Raw genomic sequence first — 15,644 nt, forward strand, 5'->3', positions numbered from 1 at the left:
CACAAACCTTTTAATGTGGCTGAGGACTTGCCCTTGAATGACGATCATCTTCCCATCACTGATTCCTCCATAGATAGGGCACTGGAGGGGCACACTCTGAAAGAGATCAGAGAGAAAGAGCCACTATGAGTAAGAGAAGCCATACACTGCGGCGGAGTCTGATATGGCTGGTGTGTGTCCAGTACACACATCCATCTTCCAGTCAAACCATCTGTGAGTCAGTTTGCATTGAGTTTGAATCAGACCACACAGCACCATTTATCCCTCCACAATATCGAAGATTTTAACTCTTATGGGTCTTCACTTTGTGTCCAGTGATCTTTTTTGAATGTGTTTTAATACATTTTTGATTTATCAAAATCAAATAAAGCTGATATGATGATGTCCGGTGTACAAAGCAAATCACCACCATGCCGCTCATTTCGTCAAAGAATAAATCCACCCACCAGCTGACCAAAAACATCCCAAACATAGCAACACGAATGATTTCTCATTTTCAAGACTTAACTTTCTAGGGAGAACAGTCTACCGCCAGGAGTGGCGGTAGACTGTTCTCCCCGAACGCAGGCAGACTGTGGAATGCCCTCCCTCTCAGAGGCGCAACTAGAGCCAAATTTAGTGGGGGGGGGGGAGGGGGTAAGAAAAAATTTCGGGGGGGGGGGGGGGGGCTGAACATTTAATCAGTAGGCAGAGTGGAGCTGCAGGGGCTCTTAGAAGGGGTGAAACAACTGCAAGGCCTAATTAACATTCAAATTGTCTTTTAAAGACCTGAGTAGTTCCGCCTAGCGCTGGGAGGCCTCCGGGTAGCCATGTGCTCTATAAATGTCCTTTTCATTTCATCTATCGCCTCTGTTTACAGAAACACAATTTTTTGCCCCTTAATTGAGATGCATTTTTTGCAATCAATAAAACAAGACAACTCCGTAAAATACAAAAGAAAGTGTTAGTAAAGGTGAATAAAGACAGACATGAAACTAAATGGGACTATAAATAATAGTGTGTTTAACACCACGCCAACATACTGAGTGCATGTCATACCATGTCGCGTCATACCATGTGTACTTGCCACAGATGCATACAACGTGCTGCAGTGGGGCTTTCTTGCAAGCACGCCTGCAATAAACAATAAAATGAGGATGAGATAATAGGGCCTGTGCCGCAGCCCCCAGTGTAGGTTGAAATGCAGTGTTTTTATGGGTCAATAACCACATGCAAATATCACCCTACACTATGGGGCTTATTACGATGGAGGATTTTCCGCATCCTCCGAGCCGGCGGAAGCCACCGCCGGCCCGGAGGATGCGAAAAAATCCTCTGCGGACCCACCAAAGACCCACCGCCACATTAGGATGGCTGGTGGGTCCTGGTTTCCGTCCGCAGCTTTTCCTCCGCGGTTGGCTTACAACCGCGGCGGAAAAGCTCTAATTTGGTGACGGTGTCTCACAGACACCGTCAGCCAGATTAGGATGGGCTGTGAAACATGCTTTTCCGCGGCGGCTTTTCCGCCGTTGAAAAGCATGTGTAACTTCACTGCGGGGGCCCGCAACGGGCCCCCTGGGTGAAGGGGGGGGGTGGGGGGTGCTCATGGGGGTACCTATGGTACCCCCCTGCATTTGTATGCAGAAATCGGCAGGAGCCGCACAGTGCCTGCCGCTTTCTTCATACAAATGCAATGTATGCATTTTTACCATTGCGGCGGATGCAGCTTGAAGCCGCACCCGCCGCAATGGTAAAAATAGAGGATGTGACAGCCAGGGTGGCGGTCACATCCTAATTGCACAGGAGGGAACTCCGCATGCCATGCGGAGGTTCCCTCCTACTCTATGGTGGCGGACACACTCAGGTCTGTCTGCCATCATAATCAGCCCCTATGTTTTTACAGGCAATGCTATGCTGTGCTCGGACCATGAAAAGCGACATCAGATAACCACCGGGTGTGATTTGGCACTACATTTTAGCACTGAACTGTAACAGAAAGTGCAGCTCTAAACCTGCAAATGAAGTACTGGACTTTCATAGGTCCAACACTTAATTTAAGCAGCAGCGGCTACTTGTTTCGAATATGTTTTTCTTCACTACACTTATTCAATAGATACTTTGTCTCACCCACAACCCGCAAGCAACGATTGGGCTACCTCAGTTGTATTGTGTCTGTCATCTGGCCCACTCAGTCTTTACTCACTAGAGACTCTCTCTCACACCAAGAGGACTTATCATCTCACGAGTAGCAATGTGAGCATGCTCTGAGGATCACTGAGTGATGGCTCCTAGATGGGAGCACCTCCTAAGAACTACTATGGCATGGTTGACAAATCTTAACATACACTTAGGATTAGCAAGAGGTGGTCAGTGAGCAATCACTGAGTTTTGCTGAGTGATCAGACTCACATCTGAATATTATTGTTGGATTGTCACCTCATAGAATACTTAATTTTCACTTCCAGAACTGGGCTGCATAATATCCAAGAACCAACATCCGTATCCACTAGCTGTTGTATTGCCGTAACAGCCCGTATGCAGCTAGGGCTCCATGCTTACCTACCGACTATGCTGCAGCAGGTGCGGCACATTGCAATATGACATTTCATAATCCCAACAAAATCAACCACCTTTCAGAAACTCAGAGAGAGTTGCATTGGCTGTTTGGGCAGCAAAGGTTCAACCTTAAATGTTTGCGTATAACGAACATAGTCTATACTTAGGGAATGTGCTTATTGTAGGTTTTGCATGCTAAGAGGGCCAAATGGATTTCTTTTCGGCATCTGGATCCAAGAATTAGAAATAATTTGACCCTGGACCACCACCAGGAACACAGCACAGGATCTCTGTTCTCTTAAGTGCAGCCTCTAAAGCATGACCCACTGACCGTTACCAAGGCAGCTCTGCGGCGTAAAAAAGGTAGCCGGAGAGAGTACAGCGAGGCATGATTAAACTGCGCTCTACTCTAAGCAAGGCTGTTTTTTTGGCTCTGCTGTCTGCCAGTAATACTGTGGAGCTCCACGCTTAGCCTGGGGTAGTCTGAGAACCTGATCATCCAGGTCTGCATTAAAATAAGTTAGTGACTGAAGAGGGCGACCCAAGTTCACTCTCCGCATACTCGAAACAATAGTTCACACAGACACGTGTGGTGTTAAGCCAGACCTAAAAGGAATGATTTCACTCCTTTTTTGTAAAGATTATTTAAAGTAGTTTCCAAAAAACCCACTGATGCATTTGTTGACCTGACACGCATTCTGCTTTATTCCAGAAAAAAATATGGATATGTCCTTTGAAGGTGTACTATTTTACTCCTTTCTCGTAATTTCTTTTCAGGACGATCCCGCAAGCACCCATTTACATCTGTCCTGTAATCTAGGTCGTTGAACTAACCTGAACAAACAGAAATACTTCTAAAGTTCATCTTCTCAGTTTTTTTTACTTAAAATTCTTTGGGCGTGAATCCACCCCTTTCCAAACCCCGTTTATTGCATTTGCTTCCTAAATGCACTAGGTTTGACAGTGATTTCAGAATGATTGGTCTACCTCTTTCTTGATATAAAAAGGAGCCTACTCACAGATCCACCTAAACTCTTATGTTACATTTGTTTACCTAGAAAAGTTAGGTTTGCCATAAAGATAAACATGTTTTTCTCATTACCGTCTGGTCCACATGGTTATAAATGCATTGGTTACTTAAACTACAAAAACAACGCTGCAGTTTTGGAGCAAAAAACAACCAAAAATACAGATTGGCATGGCCCTGAACTGATGTTCCACAGTGCCACGAAAAGGCTCAATTATTACTGTCTTCAAGGTGTATATATGAACGTGACCACAGTTAAATACAGTGTCAGATTGACAAACAAAAGTCGGAAATCTGCTTCCACAGGGGAATCTATTTGGCCGTTCAAATCTAAAATTCGGTTTCATATCCCTGAAAGCACCATGAAAAAAATCAATTTTGCACATGATGGTCATCTGGCGAAAACTTCTGGACATGGATGCAATCACTCCAAACCATTGCAACGCTGATTATAAGTCCGAAATACCTAATGGAAGGAACACAGTGAACTGCTGGCCATTCCTCTAATGATCTCTAGTAAATGGAGATACCTGGGTATTAATGTCTTTGTTTAGAGGACTTGATTTTCCTGTAGTCATTTGTAAATAATCTAGGTAACGTGGGAGGGACAAGAGGGGGATGAATTTAGGTGAATCAGAATAGGCGGATTTGTAGATGCTGTCGAAAGGTTAGCAGTTCTGGCGAGCTCTGAGTGAGGAAGGAAGCGAGTTCTAAGGGCTGGGAGCAGCACCAGAGAATTATTGTTTTTAATGAAGCCTTTAAGGCTGAAGTTTGTAGGAGGATTGAGCTCTTGCTCCTAAGACCTCTGCCTCCCTAAGATGGTAGGAAGTACAGCTAGGTAAGTAGCTGTCTTGAGATGGGTGGCCTTTCAAAAAGACAACCAATTTTGAATAGTATTCTATTATGAATAGGGAGCCAGCGAAGATTCTTTAACACCGGAGTCATGTGATCAAATTTCCATGTTGAGGAGATCAGTCGAGCTGTGGCATGGAGCATTGTTGAGATGTTGGGGGCTAGGGAAGATAAAACAACCCCAACAAGAACAGCACTGCCGTTGTCGAGGTGGGATACATTTAATATACGGGCCTGCAGTTCCCATTTGGTTAAGATTAGGAGCTGTTTTATATTTATTCATTATGAACCGGACATTTATACTGTAGGTGACATTCCTCTATACATGCACTCTTGTTTTGACCAGAGTTATAATAGTGCCTTTCTAAAATAAATAAAACAAAAATTAAGAAACTCTGCATGACTTGAGGTTGAGTCTACTTTTGCGATGCCTCAACACATGACCACCATCATTAGATGTTTTATCAGCTGCTGTTTTTTTTTCAGTTTGGCTTTTATTCAATTATTTATTTATAGAGTTTTATATAGCGCGAACTTGATCCCGAAGGATATCAGAGCGCTTTAGTTTCAAAATCGTTAGGGAGCTAAAATAAGAACACAGGAATCCAGAAATGGAGACTTTATCTTTGGCTCAATGAAGCAGGACTACAGTCATTAGGCTTCAGCAAAGGAGTTCAGCCTCAGCACATTTAAATTCTGAGCCAGCAGTTTTCATAGGATATAAAACTCTATAAATAAATAAATAAATGGTATCGCTGATCAATAGTAATCCCATTAGAATAAAAAAGCATGGAAGCAGATGTAACATAAAATAGCACATACGCCACTGAGTCTCAGTATTAATGCACCGACTCCCTGTACAAGTTAGACTTAAGACTGTCTTTTCAGCCCTAAGATTTTCTTAGGGGGAAAATCTCTCCAAAATCAGACCCTTTTTCTTCGCTGACAAAAGACTTAAGATAGTTATACCTTGGGCTCAATTTACGCAAACAGAAGTAACTTGCGATTCACATAAGTTACTCTTGGTTCTTACTTAGCCCTGGTGGTGGCATTTGCTAACATTCTCTTCCTAAACAGGCAAAACGTACAACTGTCTTAGGGAACAGTCCTAAGTGTATGGCATTCACTGAAAAAGACACTTAGCCCAAGTTTGCGAGGTTAGAAAACATGCGTATATATGTACATTTACATATTAACTTTGAAAATCTTTTATTTCCTTAATTATGGTTTTTTTACTTTACATTTCCTTTCTTTCCCTCAGCTCGGTTGGGAAAACCTGGGTGACTGATGTGCCTTCCTACACTCTCGGCAGCAGTTCTGTTTAGACCCTCTAGTAGTAATTTAACTCATTAGGTAAGGGTGGAAAATGCACTTAAATGTTAGCAAATACGCAAAAATGATTGGTCTGCACAACAGTTGAGCGGGATTTTCCTAACCAATTGCTTGCCAACCGCCAGAGGGGGCATGTGATTGCCATACTTTTACTTCACCGATTTGAGACAGTTCTTTACCTTCTGTAATTATTGTATCAATTACACAAGGATAAATTACTATCCCTTATAGGCGGATGTACCATGTTACAACGCATACCATTACAACTACCTACTATTACAACGCTACCATTACAACGCATACCATTACAACGCATAGCGCTTAGAGGTGCTGGATAGTGGTAAGTATAATTTACTATTCCAACTCCAGTCCCCGTGGACACTAGGGAAGATGTTGGATAGTAAATTAAACTTATTCCCTATCCTAGAGCGCCCCCCAGCGCAATGCGTTGTAATGGTATGCATTGTAAAAGTTGCGTTGTAATAGGAGGTAGTTGTAAAAGTTGCGTTGTAACAGGTGTATACCCTTATAGGCATGAGTCATATGTGAGTCTGAAATTTTCTTTGTAAATCAGGCCCCATGTTTGTAGTTTGTTTCAATTGAAGACTACGAAGGCAGTCACAGCTGCTCATAAAATTCTCATTTAGCAATGAAATCTTCAATATCATGGTTCAAACTACAGAGTTATTTACTCTACTATTTCTATCTGAGATTTCCCTCCAAAAGGATAGTGATAATAATAAAAATAATAGACATTTCTAGAGCGTGCGGCTACCTCAGAAGGGGTGCCCCGGCGCTAACATCGGACTAGCGAGAGGTTCAAGCCGGACATAATAACTAATTAAAGAGCCAGGTTTTTAACACTTTCCTGAATTCTAGTTCTGTTTCAATTAGGCGAAGGTGGACCAGAAAAGAATTCCACAATTTTGGATCTTTTACCGAAAAGGACCTGCCGCCTTGCCGGGCTTTGGAGAAGCGTGGAACCCGAAGGAGTCGCAGGTGGTTGAATCTCAGGGCCGGTTCCTGATGGTATAAATGAAACTTCTGCCTGAATTACCCAGGGCCTAAGTCTTTGGAGGCTCTAAAAGCCAAGGTCAATCACAAACTCTATCCTCCTGGTTACTGGGAGCCAGTGGAGCTGTCTCAGAAGCGGGGAGAGATTACTCAAATGCGGGGAGTGATGTTCCTGCTACAGGAACATCCGGCAATTGAATGTGGAAAAGAGGACAGAAGCCCATGAAAACAACAAAAACGAGTTCAATAAAGACCTAATTTGAAGTATAAAGGTCCATCATGATAGTATGACACAAGTCCCGGCCCAGTACGAAGCAACATATATTGTGTCTAAGTAAAAATAGCACATCATTTGATTCCACCTTTACTCTCTGGGAAGCGTTCAAGACTGTTAGCCATGGTGTGTGCATGGCTAAGCAGACTGGGATGCTGCAGGCACTGCGCAGCGACCTGGCGTGGCTTGAATCGGTGCTCCACACTCTCGAGACTCAGTTCTTTTCTGACCAAAGTGACTCCACGCTCGCTGCTATCTGCAGCAAACTTTACTACTTCAAGGAAGCCGCGCAGCAGGAAATGCATTACCTGGGCAAAGAGACTTGTGCCTGGGGCTACAGTAAGGGTCAAAGGGCAGACAAGACGCTCACGGATATGCTACGCAACTCCTGGGCTAACAAGTATATCATGGAGTTGAGAACCGAGGGGGACGAGGTTGTTTGCCTGGATAGAGGTAGTGCAGTTAGAAATGACAAATCTTTATTCCTCAAACATCAAACTACTTAGGAGATTGCTCCTCCTGATCTGGCCTAGTTTTTTGATTCATTACAATTTCTCTGGCTCAGCGAGGGACACAGCGCCATATATGGACCTCTACTACAGCGCACTTTGTGCACTCTTGGCTATATGCTATCTAGTTCATGGCCCACACGGCTCCCGAACATGATCATGCTGCCCCATGCTCCCTTCGCATGAGTGTTTCAGACCCCGCAGAGCCCCAGGGCCAGACTAGACATGGTGGGATGCACGGTGTGGGCCTAGAAAGAAGTGAGAAAGAGAGCCTATTTAGATGTTCTCTTCTGCCCTTCCATTTCTTTGATAGGCCATCCTGCACTGCCCGTCACGCATGATGCTGGCACAGGCACTAGATTGCGCAAGCTAGACCTTACAACCAAGGGCAACGTTTACCCACAGGAATCCTTCATTACCCCACAACAGGCCCTACAAGGGCATGATGTTTCTATGCTAGGCACGCTAACATTCTTCCAACTGCAAGCAGCAATTTGTGAGGTACACAGCTCATTTTCTGAGGCACCCCCCACAAATCTATCACCACGCAGGCTCATCACTAAAATATACACTGATATGCAAGAGACGGCCTGGTGCGCAAGCCATGTGCTCGACAGGCATGGTCCGAAGCCCTTGACATCCCTATCTCAGAGGAACAGTGGCACTTTTGCTGCACTCATGCATGTGCCCTAGCACACACCTATCGACTTTGCTTAGTCCACTTTAAATATTTACACTTTATATCGCACCTCAGAATGTCTTCCCAAGATGGGTCTCTGGATGATGCACACCTCATTCGATGCTTACTGCCACGCACCGATTTTCTACACTCAGCCTGGAACTGCTCAGGAGTGGGGAGGTTTTGGCAAGCAGTCTTTGACACCATTGACGGGATCACCGGCTTGCTATTAGAGTGTGCGCCCCGAGTTGCACTACTGGGATACGTTAAGGAGAACCCCTCGGTGCGCTGAAGCTAACTGCGCTCCTCCTGTTGTTGGCTAAGCGGCGAGTGGTGATGCATTGGGGCATTGCCCTGTCCCGCAGAAGGATACTTGGCTTAAACAAGCAAGGCACTGTCAGGACAATCTAACTGCTTACTGGGAGTTGATGCCGGCGAGATCACATCATAAGGACATTTGGACCCTAACGGAGATGAACCTGGGTGCGCTGGCTGCGAGGGATGAGGTGGGTGCTGCCCCTGCTGCTCAGGCAACAGATTGAAGGAATCTGCGCCCGGCGTCTCTGTGACCTTGGGAGGTTGCTGCTCTAGGTCATAAATCACTAAGTCGCTCCTGATGACCCTATGGGTATCACACTTTCAGGCCTTTGGTCTGTTCTGCGCGCTGAGTGACCCTATTCCCCCTCCTCGGCCTGGCGGGGGCGATCCGCCCGCCATCCTACCCTGAATGACCCCCCCGTCATATTAGCATGGCGGGCGGTACCGCGGCAGACGGAAAGACAGTTCCGCGCTTTTCCGCCCCGGTCACCTTGCGGCCGGGGCGGAAGAGGGTTTATATGGTGGCGGTGTCTATTAGACTCCGCCAGCCATATTATAATGGGCATTTGTGAATGCCTTTCCGTGGCTGCGGGGGCACGTTGCGGGCCCCCAGGGACTCCGGGGGGTGCATATGGGGGTACCCCCTGCATTTCAATGCACAACATGACAGGCACCTCGCGGTGCCTGTCACGTTGGGCATTGAAATGCACAACGTGCATTTTTAGCATTGCGGCGGGCGGTGCTGAAAGCACCGCCCACTGCAATGCAAAAAATGCGGGAAGCGCCCGCCACTGTGGCGGGCGCATCCTAATATGTACAATGGGACCCCCGCCCTTATGGCGGGTGGTCCCATTCACCGTTAGGATGACGGGCGGACTTTGTCCGCCCGTCATCCTAATGTGGGCCTTAGTGAGAACAAGGTTTCCTCAGTCATCATGTCTTTTCTATTCATGGACTTGACGGATCTCCTCTGGCATTGCCAATATCTCTTCGTCACCCTCTGACATACCTATATAACAGGAGCCCACTAGGTCTTCTCTCACTGATCCCAATTAAACGAGATTAGAGATCAAAACTGTTGAACTAGATTTGAAAAAGTCCTTCTTTTCAGCCAAAGTAACCTGATCACTTCCTTGACAACTGTATCTTTGCCTTCGACTCTGTACACCATTCCACTTCCTTTTCGTTAGGTTTGAGCTATACAAATACCACACACATACAGATATACATACATACAGCATATATAAAGCTATCTAGCAACCATATATGTGACTTATGTAAATGCTAGACAAGAGGAAGAACTGAATGGCAGTGTTTCAGATGTATGAGGCTGGCTATGGAATAGGCATGCAGTGTGCACAGTACTGTTAACTGCAGGTATTTATGGCAAAGGAGGCAAGTATTCAATGTTTATGGAATTCAAGTCTAGTATCGTCCATTACATAGATCATTTACTGTATGGGCATTGGCGCTTCGCCATTTTGTTCAGGTCTCAAATATAACTTCCTCCGCAGAATGACTAAATATTAAGTGGCCACAGAACTTGAATCTGCAAGAGCCAATCAAGCACACATCCCTCTGTCTGATCGTCCCACTGTCTGTTCACCCAAAGTCCCTCTGTGGGCCAGCCAGTCGGTTGCCTAGATGTATTATGTTGTGTGGGAGTCTATGTAGGTCTGCAGATATGTTGAGTATTTGTGCAAGTATATATCTGTGTGCCTCTTTTGTTAGTCTGTGATCGTGACTACCAGTGTATGTGGTCTTTTAACTGTGATGGCGGCTTGTTGGATGGACTGTTTGCATTTCAGAGCTGCATGTTGATCTAGTGGTGCGTGTGCCTGTTATTGTGTTGACTTGTGGTTACCTGGATGTCTACAAATGTATTGTTCTGCCAGAACATGAACCGATGTTTATAATAAAGTACAGCACAAAGAATGCTATATTTAGTGGGTGCTTGAAATTAGCTTTCCTGGCCAGTACCTTTTACTTGCTAAAAATTAATGTGGTGTTAAAATAGAGCATTACATGTTGCAGCTTTTTCCCCAAAATGTTGTCATGAAGGACTTAGGAGAGCAACATTTGGATTTCTACCTGAGTAATACGTACTAAGGCTCAATGTTTTATGGTTTGTAATCAAGTTTAGTGTCAGACTTCCTTGGGTGTAGCCTGGATTTTTAGACTTCTATCATGCGCGCAGGTCATGTAAACAGGAAGAGATGTTGCTGTACATCAGTAGTTAAAGCTGAACAGGAAGGACAAGGGGTGACCAAACTGCTAGAGATTGGTGAAAAAGAAACATTTCCACCATACCTCCTGCTTGTTTGCTATTTCAACACTAGCTACTGGCAAACCCCTGGAGGGACTTTCCCAGCTTCCAAGGTGTCCAATACCGCAGTATTAGATTCACGAGGCAGGTTTCACCAGGTCACATGATGTTAAGACTGGAATGTCCCCTGCAGGGTGTACAGCCATGTGCCCCTGTCCTGAGTGCATGAAATGCATTTATACAGCATCCTGGTTTTTAAAATGTTGGCCCTAGCCTCACAATAATCTAGTGCGTGCGCAGAGGCCGAGGTCTGTCCTCTGACTTGAGGTCATGGACCTGTCCTGCGCCTTGGAGGGCTGCACAAAGTGTGATCTCTTTATACAACCAGTGGACAGCTGTGACTATCGTGGGCTTAGTACATTGGGCGGTTGCGGCAACATTCTGTGTTTTGTGATTCTATAGGATTCCATAGTTATTGCTGGACATATTTAGCTGTGTCACTGGAGTGGAAGTCGACTCACACACTAGTGTTGAGTTCAACTTCTATGTGCTTACCCAGATCCTTGTACTAACATCCCGAATGTATGGTGTGTATGTGATCTGCGTGGTGCATGCATGGTGTACATGACTTCTTAATGGAGGCTTGTGAGATCTTTTTTGGATACCCATGGCCTCATTTTTGGAACGAGATGGAGCTAGGCTGTTTTCCCAGACAGGATAAATGTATTTCTGAAATTCCTGATGCTGGAGGAAAGAGGCCTAGACACTGAATTGGAGAGAGACAAGACACAACTTTTTTATAAATTCATTTAAGACTTTTCCTGAGAAGCTGCTGATTAGTCTTTCCGTACCACTGCCATGTGGTAGATGGTAGGGATGAAGAGTTGGATTGCAACCTTGTTTGTTCAAGGTTAAATGGACCCATCTGGTGATGTCTTTCCCATGATCACTCTTCAGTTTGGCTGACGACAGTCAGGTGCAGAAAGCTCACACTTCTTTGTGCCTCTGTTGTGGGTGCACCTGGCTGAATACTAGAATTCTGTGAGATACATCACTCTACACAAAGACTGTGTCTGGAGATCTGCAGAATAGGAAGGGCACTTGAAATGAGACCCATCCTACACCAGTTCTGAAAGTGAAGATAGCAGAGATCTAGATCTCTTCCCTGCTTTGACTGAATAGAAGTGGACCTCACTAACCCCCTTGATATTCCAGCTCCACATTCTCTCTGATTAAGGAATTAGGTGACCTGCAGAGTACTGAGAAGAATGCTGTGCAACCAGTGCTGGTGTTTGCCTGACAGTCAGCTTCCCAGAGGTGAGGGGACATTCCCTGAAGTCTACCTCTTGCTTCAAGAGTTGATCACCTTTCCTAAGCACCTAGAAGCCAGCCTGCCTACTGAAAGAGGTAAGGGGCCTGCAACCTCTGCAGCAGGAGTGACTGACAGGGAGTAGAGAGGTGCAGCAGACAGTGACGCAGTGGGCCTTCAGGAGGGGAGAACTTTAGAGAGTGACAACCTGGGTCAGAAAGGGGGGACCCACTTGAATCCTGCATATGCGTGCATGTAGTATTGAGTCCTAGTGTGTAATAAATATAATTATCTTTTTGAAAGTCACATACTGGATTGGAAAATCATCATTCATTATATGGATGTGTGCATTTTGACTGCTGAGCTAGAGCACCACCACACTACCTCCCTGAGAAGCCTGTGCCGACTTGCCATCCCTACCATTGACAGTCATAAACTGAAGGGGTTGTACTTGACCCAGTTTGTACAGTCATAGTACCATGGTTGAGACCCAGTAGGCCCTGCATGTACCATGGCCCTATAAAGGTGGCCTGAAACATGGGGTTTTCATACTCCGTATGCCAACATTTCCATCTTGTGTTTCTTAGGACCACTATATGATGCCAGGTGCATTCCTATTTAGCCAATTCAATTAATTCTATTTGCTACTCATATTTCAGCATCTGTGCATGACTTCTTATAACATTTATTTCAGTTGTTACCGAAATGCCTGAGTATCTAGCCCTAGAGGGCATTTTCACACAGGAAGAGAGGTTGAGATTAATCCAAGCCCTTCCTCCATTATGTGCTTGTGCTAATATAAAGATGTTCATACATCTGAGCATATGGATGCAGCTCATGTACACATCCAACTCTCTCACTACGAACTGAGGTTAGCCGGTAAACATTTTATTGGTTCTAAAGATAATTTGCTGATAAATACAGATTTTACCAGAGATAAGGTAGAACGTTCCGGGGCAAAAGCTCTGTGCATAGCCGTGGATGAACTGGACTGTTCTGCACTTTTGATTATGTACCGCACTGCTTGATTTGTACCTGAAGGAGAAAAACAATCCTGGAAGCTCTCTGGAGGTACATCCTTATTGCAGTATTTTTGTTCTTAACCCCTTCGCTGCTGATGACGAACTCAGCTCGTCATCAGCCACGGTGGTCGTGTGCGGATGATGAGCTGAGCTCGTCATGTAACGCGGCTTTTGGAAAAAAGCCGCACAGCGCAAAAAAAAAACCCCGCACGCATGTGGTTAAAGCAGAGCTCTGATATGAAGGGGAAACCCAAAGAGTGCTCCCTTTTTAAAAGGAGTGACTATAGTCAACTCTATATACTGATGAGTGAAGGTAGCAGCAGTGTGACTATAGTTGGGGCACATCATGGCTGGGACATGCCTAAAGGATGTGTTTGGTACTAATGGGCTTCAGGTTGTGAATCGACTGGTGGGTGCTGGAGTCAAATTGAGTAAATCAGAAGGTGGTGTAAAAGATGGTCATCTCCTTCATTCCTTGCTGGCAATGTCAATGTGTTAGAACCTGCTGGTATTCTTTTCTTATTGTATTTGTAAGAACTTCACTTGCTTTTTATTAAAATTCATTAATTTGTATATAAAACAGTTTTTGAGTTTCTAAAACACTTCATCTCGTGGGTTACACCTTCACTGCTCACTCTTGCTTCCATGACAGAGTCAAGTGCCTACAATGAGTCTCTTGGCTGTAGAATGTGGAGTACAACAGTTCTATATCCTGGGACATAATTGGCAAATGCATTAACCACACAGAGGCAAGGCCAAGTAACCTCTGAATGCACCAGGACCCATGAAAAAGGCCTTACAAGACCCAAGAAGGGTCTCTGAGAACGGGGATTTTACACTGGCAAATCCAACCAAACAATTGGACTGTGGATAGGTAGAGGGAGTGTGGGAATTGTGGTTGAGATATACCAACCTGGTCCAAGCAGTTCACAAAATAAACACAGTACAAGCCTGTATGCTTCAGTACACACTTGAAGCACCATTTCATGATTTTAGCTACCTGTTCTATTTTGAAAGATGACATTGCCACTTATAAACCGGTCACAGCAAAACACGCACTAACATGTACACATACTATAATGACACTAAAGCAAAGAAGGCACTACAACTGTGTACTTGATTTCAAATGGTCTGTTGCTGGACCTATATCCACCTATGTATGCAAGAATGCATCAAAATAAACATAATCAGGCTAAATATTAAGTGACAATATCAAGCAGACATAATGCAACAAGCTATTGTATGATGAGTTAAAGAAGGGCCAAGTGTGTTTTTTTAAAAAAAAGAAAAGTTCTTTATTTCGATTTAATCTGTTCATCATTTCAGCTGCAAAGCTGACGCCAGCCCTAGAAGGTAGAATGGAGATGGTTGTCCAAAAAGGCCTGCCCATGACTCCAGATAAGGTTTTGAAGTGGAAATATTTAGCCATAAAATTATGTCTTGGTAAGTAAAAAGTAATTCTTGCTCCTGACAGCAGCATGTCCTTATGCAACCTGATATAGTTTGGCCGGTTCTCACGACCAGATTAAGTTACCTCCATCAATAGATCCGAATCAAGTGTGACATCCTAAGTTTTACTTTTCTAGGTCCAGCCAGCTTAAGATGTTTGGAAGATCTCAAGTCTACATTTCTTGAAAAAAGTACAATAAGAAGTACTGAGAAAGATATTTCATTGGGTCAACCCCCATTAGCCATAGGCTTTTATGTGTTGTGGTGTTTTGCCATCGCGTGGAAAGCTGTACATTAACAACATACAATTTCAAGTAAGGCTACATTGTCCCATTTGTGTTCCCATTAAGTGCTGGTGATGGGGCATTAAGGAACTCTTTTGTTAGATTAAAGATGTGACTTGTGGCTTGGAACTGTTCTTCGAAGAATTTCATTTGCTAACAATATTTTATTTTATTATTTATTCTTTTTTGTTTAGGGGTTGTTGCTGTATGGATGCCTTAGCCTATCATGAAGTCACAGTGCTATTCACAATTCATGCTAGTGCATTCATTTGTTACATAGCTTTTCGTGATAACACGTTATTGAGCTTACATCTGTATTTGTTGACAGAGTAAAGGTGGGCACTCGCCTAGATTTTCTTAGAGATGAAACACTACTGCAGTTTGAATTAAAGAGCTGCACTGTGAAAGCAGCATACAAAATATGTGTTTTTGTAGTATGGTATTTTCACAGATGATGCCTTCAATAAAAATGGCTGTATTTTATTATTATCATATCCATCAATGGCAATAATAAGTGCACACGTTTACTCATACTTTTCTTTCTGTTCAGTGAATGTATTTGACAGACTACATCAGTGGCATGATATATGGCTTATAATTAAAAAAACAGTATGCGTTCTTTACTTTGCTATTTTAACCGGTTCGATGCTGATGACGGAACCGCTCCGTCATCAGCTGCGGTTGGGCTGTGCTGATGACGGAGCGGTTCCGTCATGGCCCGGCCGCCGCGCCTGCGCGGCGCGTTCTATTAGGCGGGCGGGGCCATGACGGAAC

The 15,644-nt window shown here is 44.4% G+C and overlaps 1 protein-coding gene across 16 annotated transcripts in view; it reads right to left on the reverse strand.

Moving 5' to 3' along the window:
* Positions 1–15,644, reverse strand: part of LOC147692138 (galectin-4-like) — a 379,836-nt gene that overhangs the window by 191,058 nt on the left and 173,134 nt on the right. For all 16 annotated transcript variants that reach the window (XR_015299996.1, XR_015300005.1, XR_015300004.1 and 13 more), the window contains exon 2: positions 8–96. Coding sequence is in view for 2 of the 16 variants with exons in the window: in XM_086938440.1 (XP_086794566.1) it covers positions 8–96 (89 nt within the window). In the remaining 14 variants the exon portion in view is untranslated. The remainder of the gene's footprint in view (positions 1–7; positions 97–15,644) is intronic.

Source organism: Lissotriton vulgaris, chromosome 9 (assembly GCF_964263255.1).
Source record: "Lissotriton vulgaris chromosome 9, aLisVul1.2, whole genome shotgun sequence".
Classification (NCBI taxonomy): domain Eukaryota; kingdom Metazoa; phylum Chordata; class Amphibia; order Caudata; family Salamandridae; genus Lissotriton; species Lissotriton vulgaris.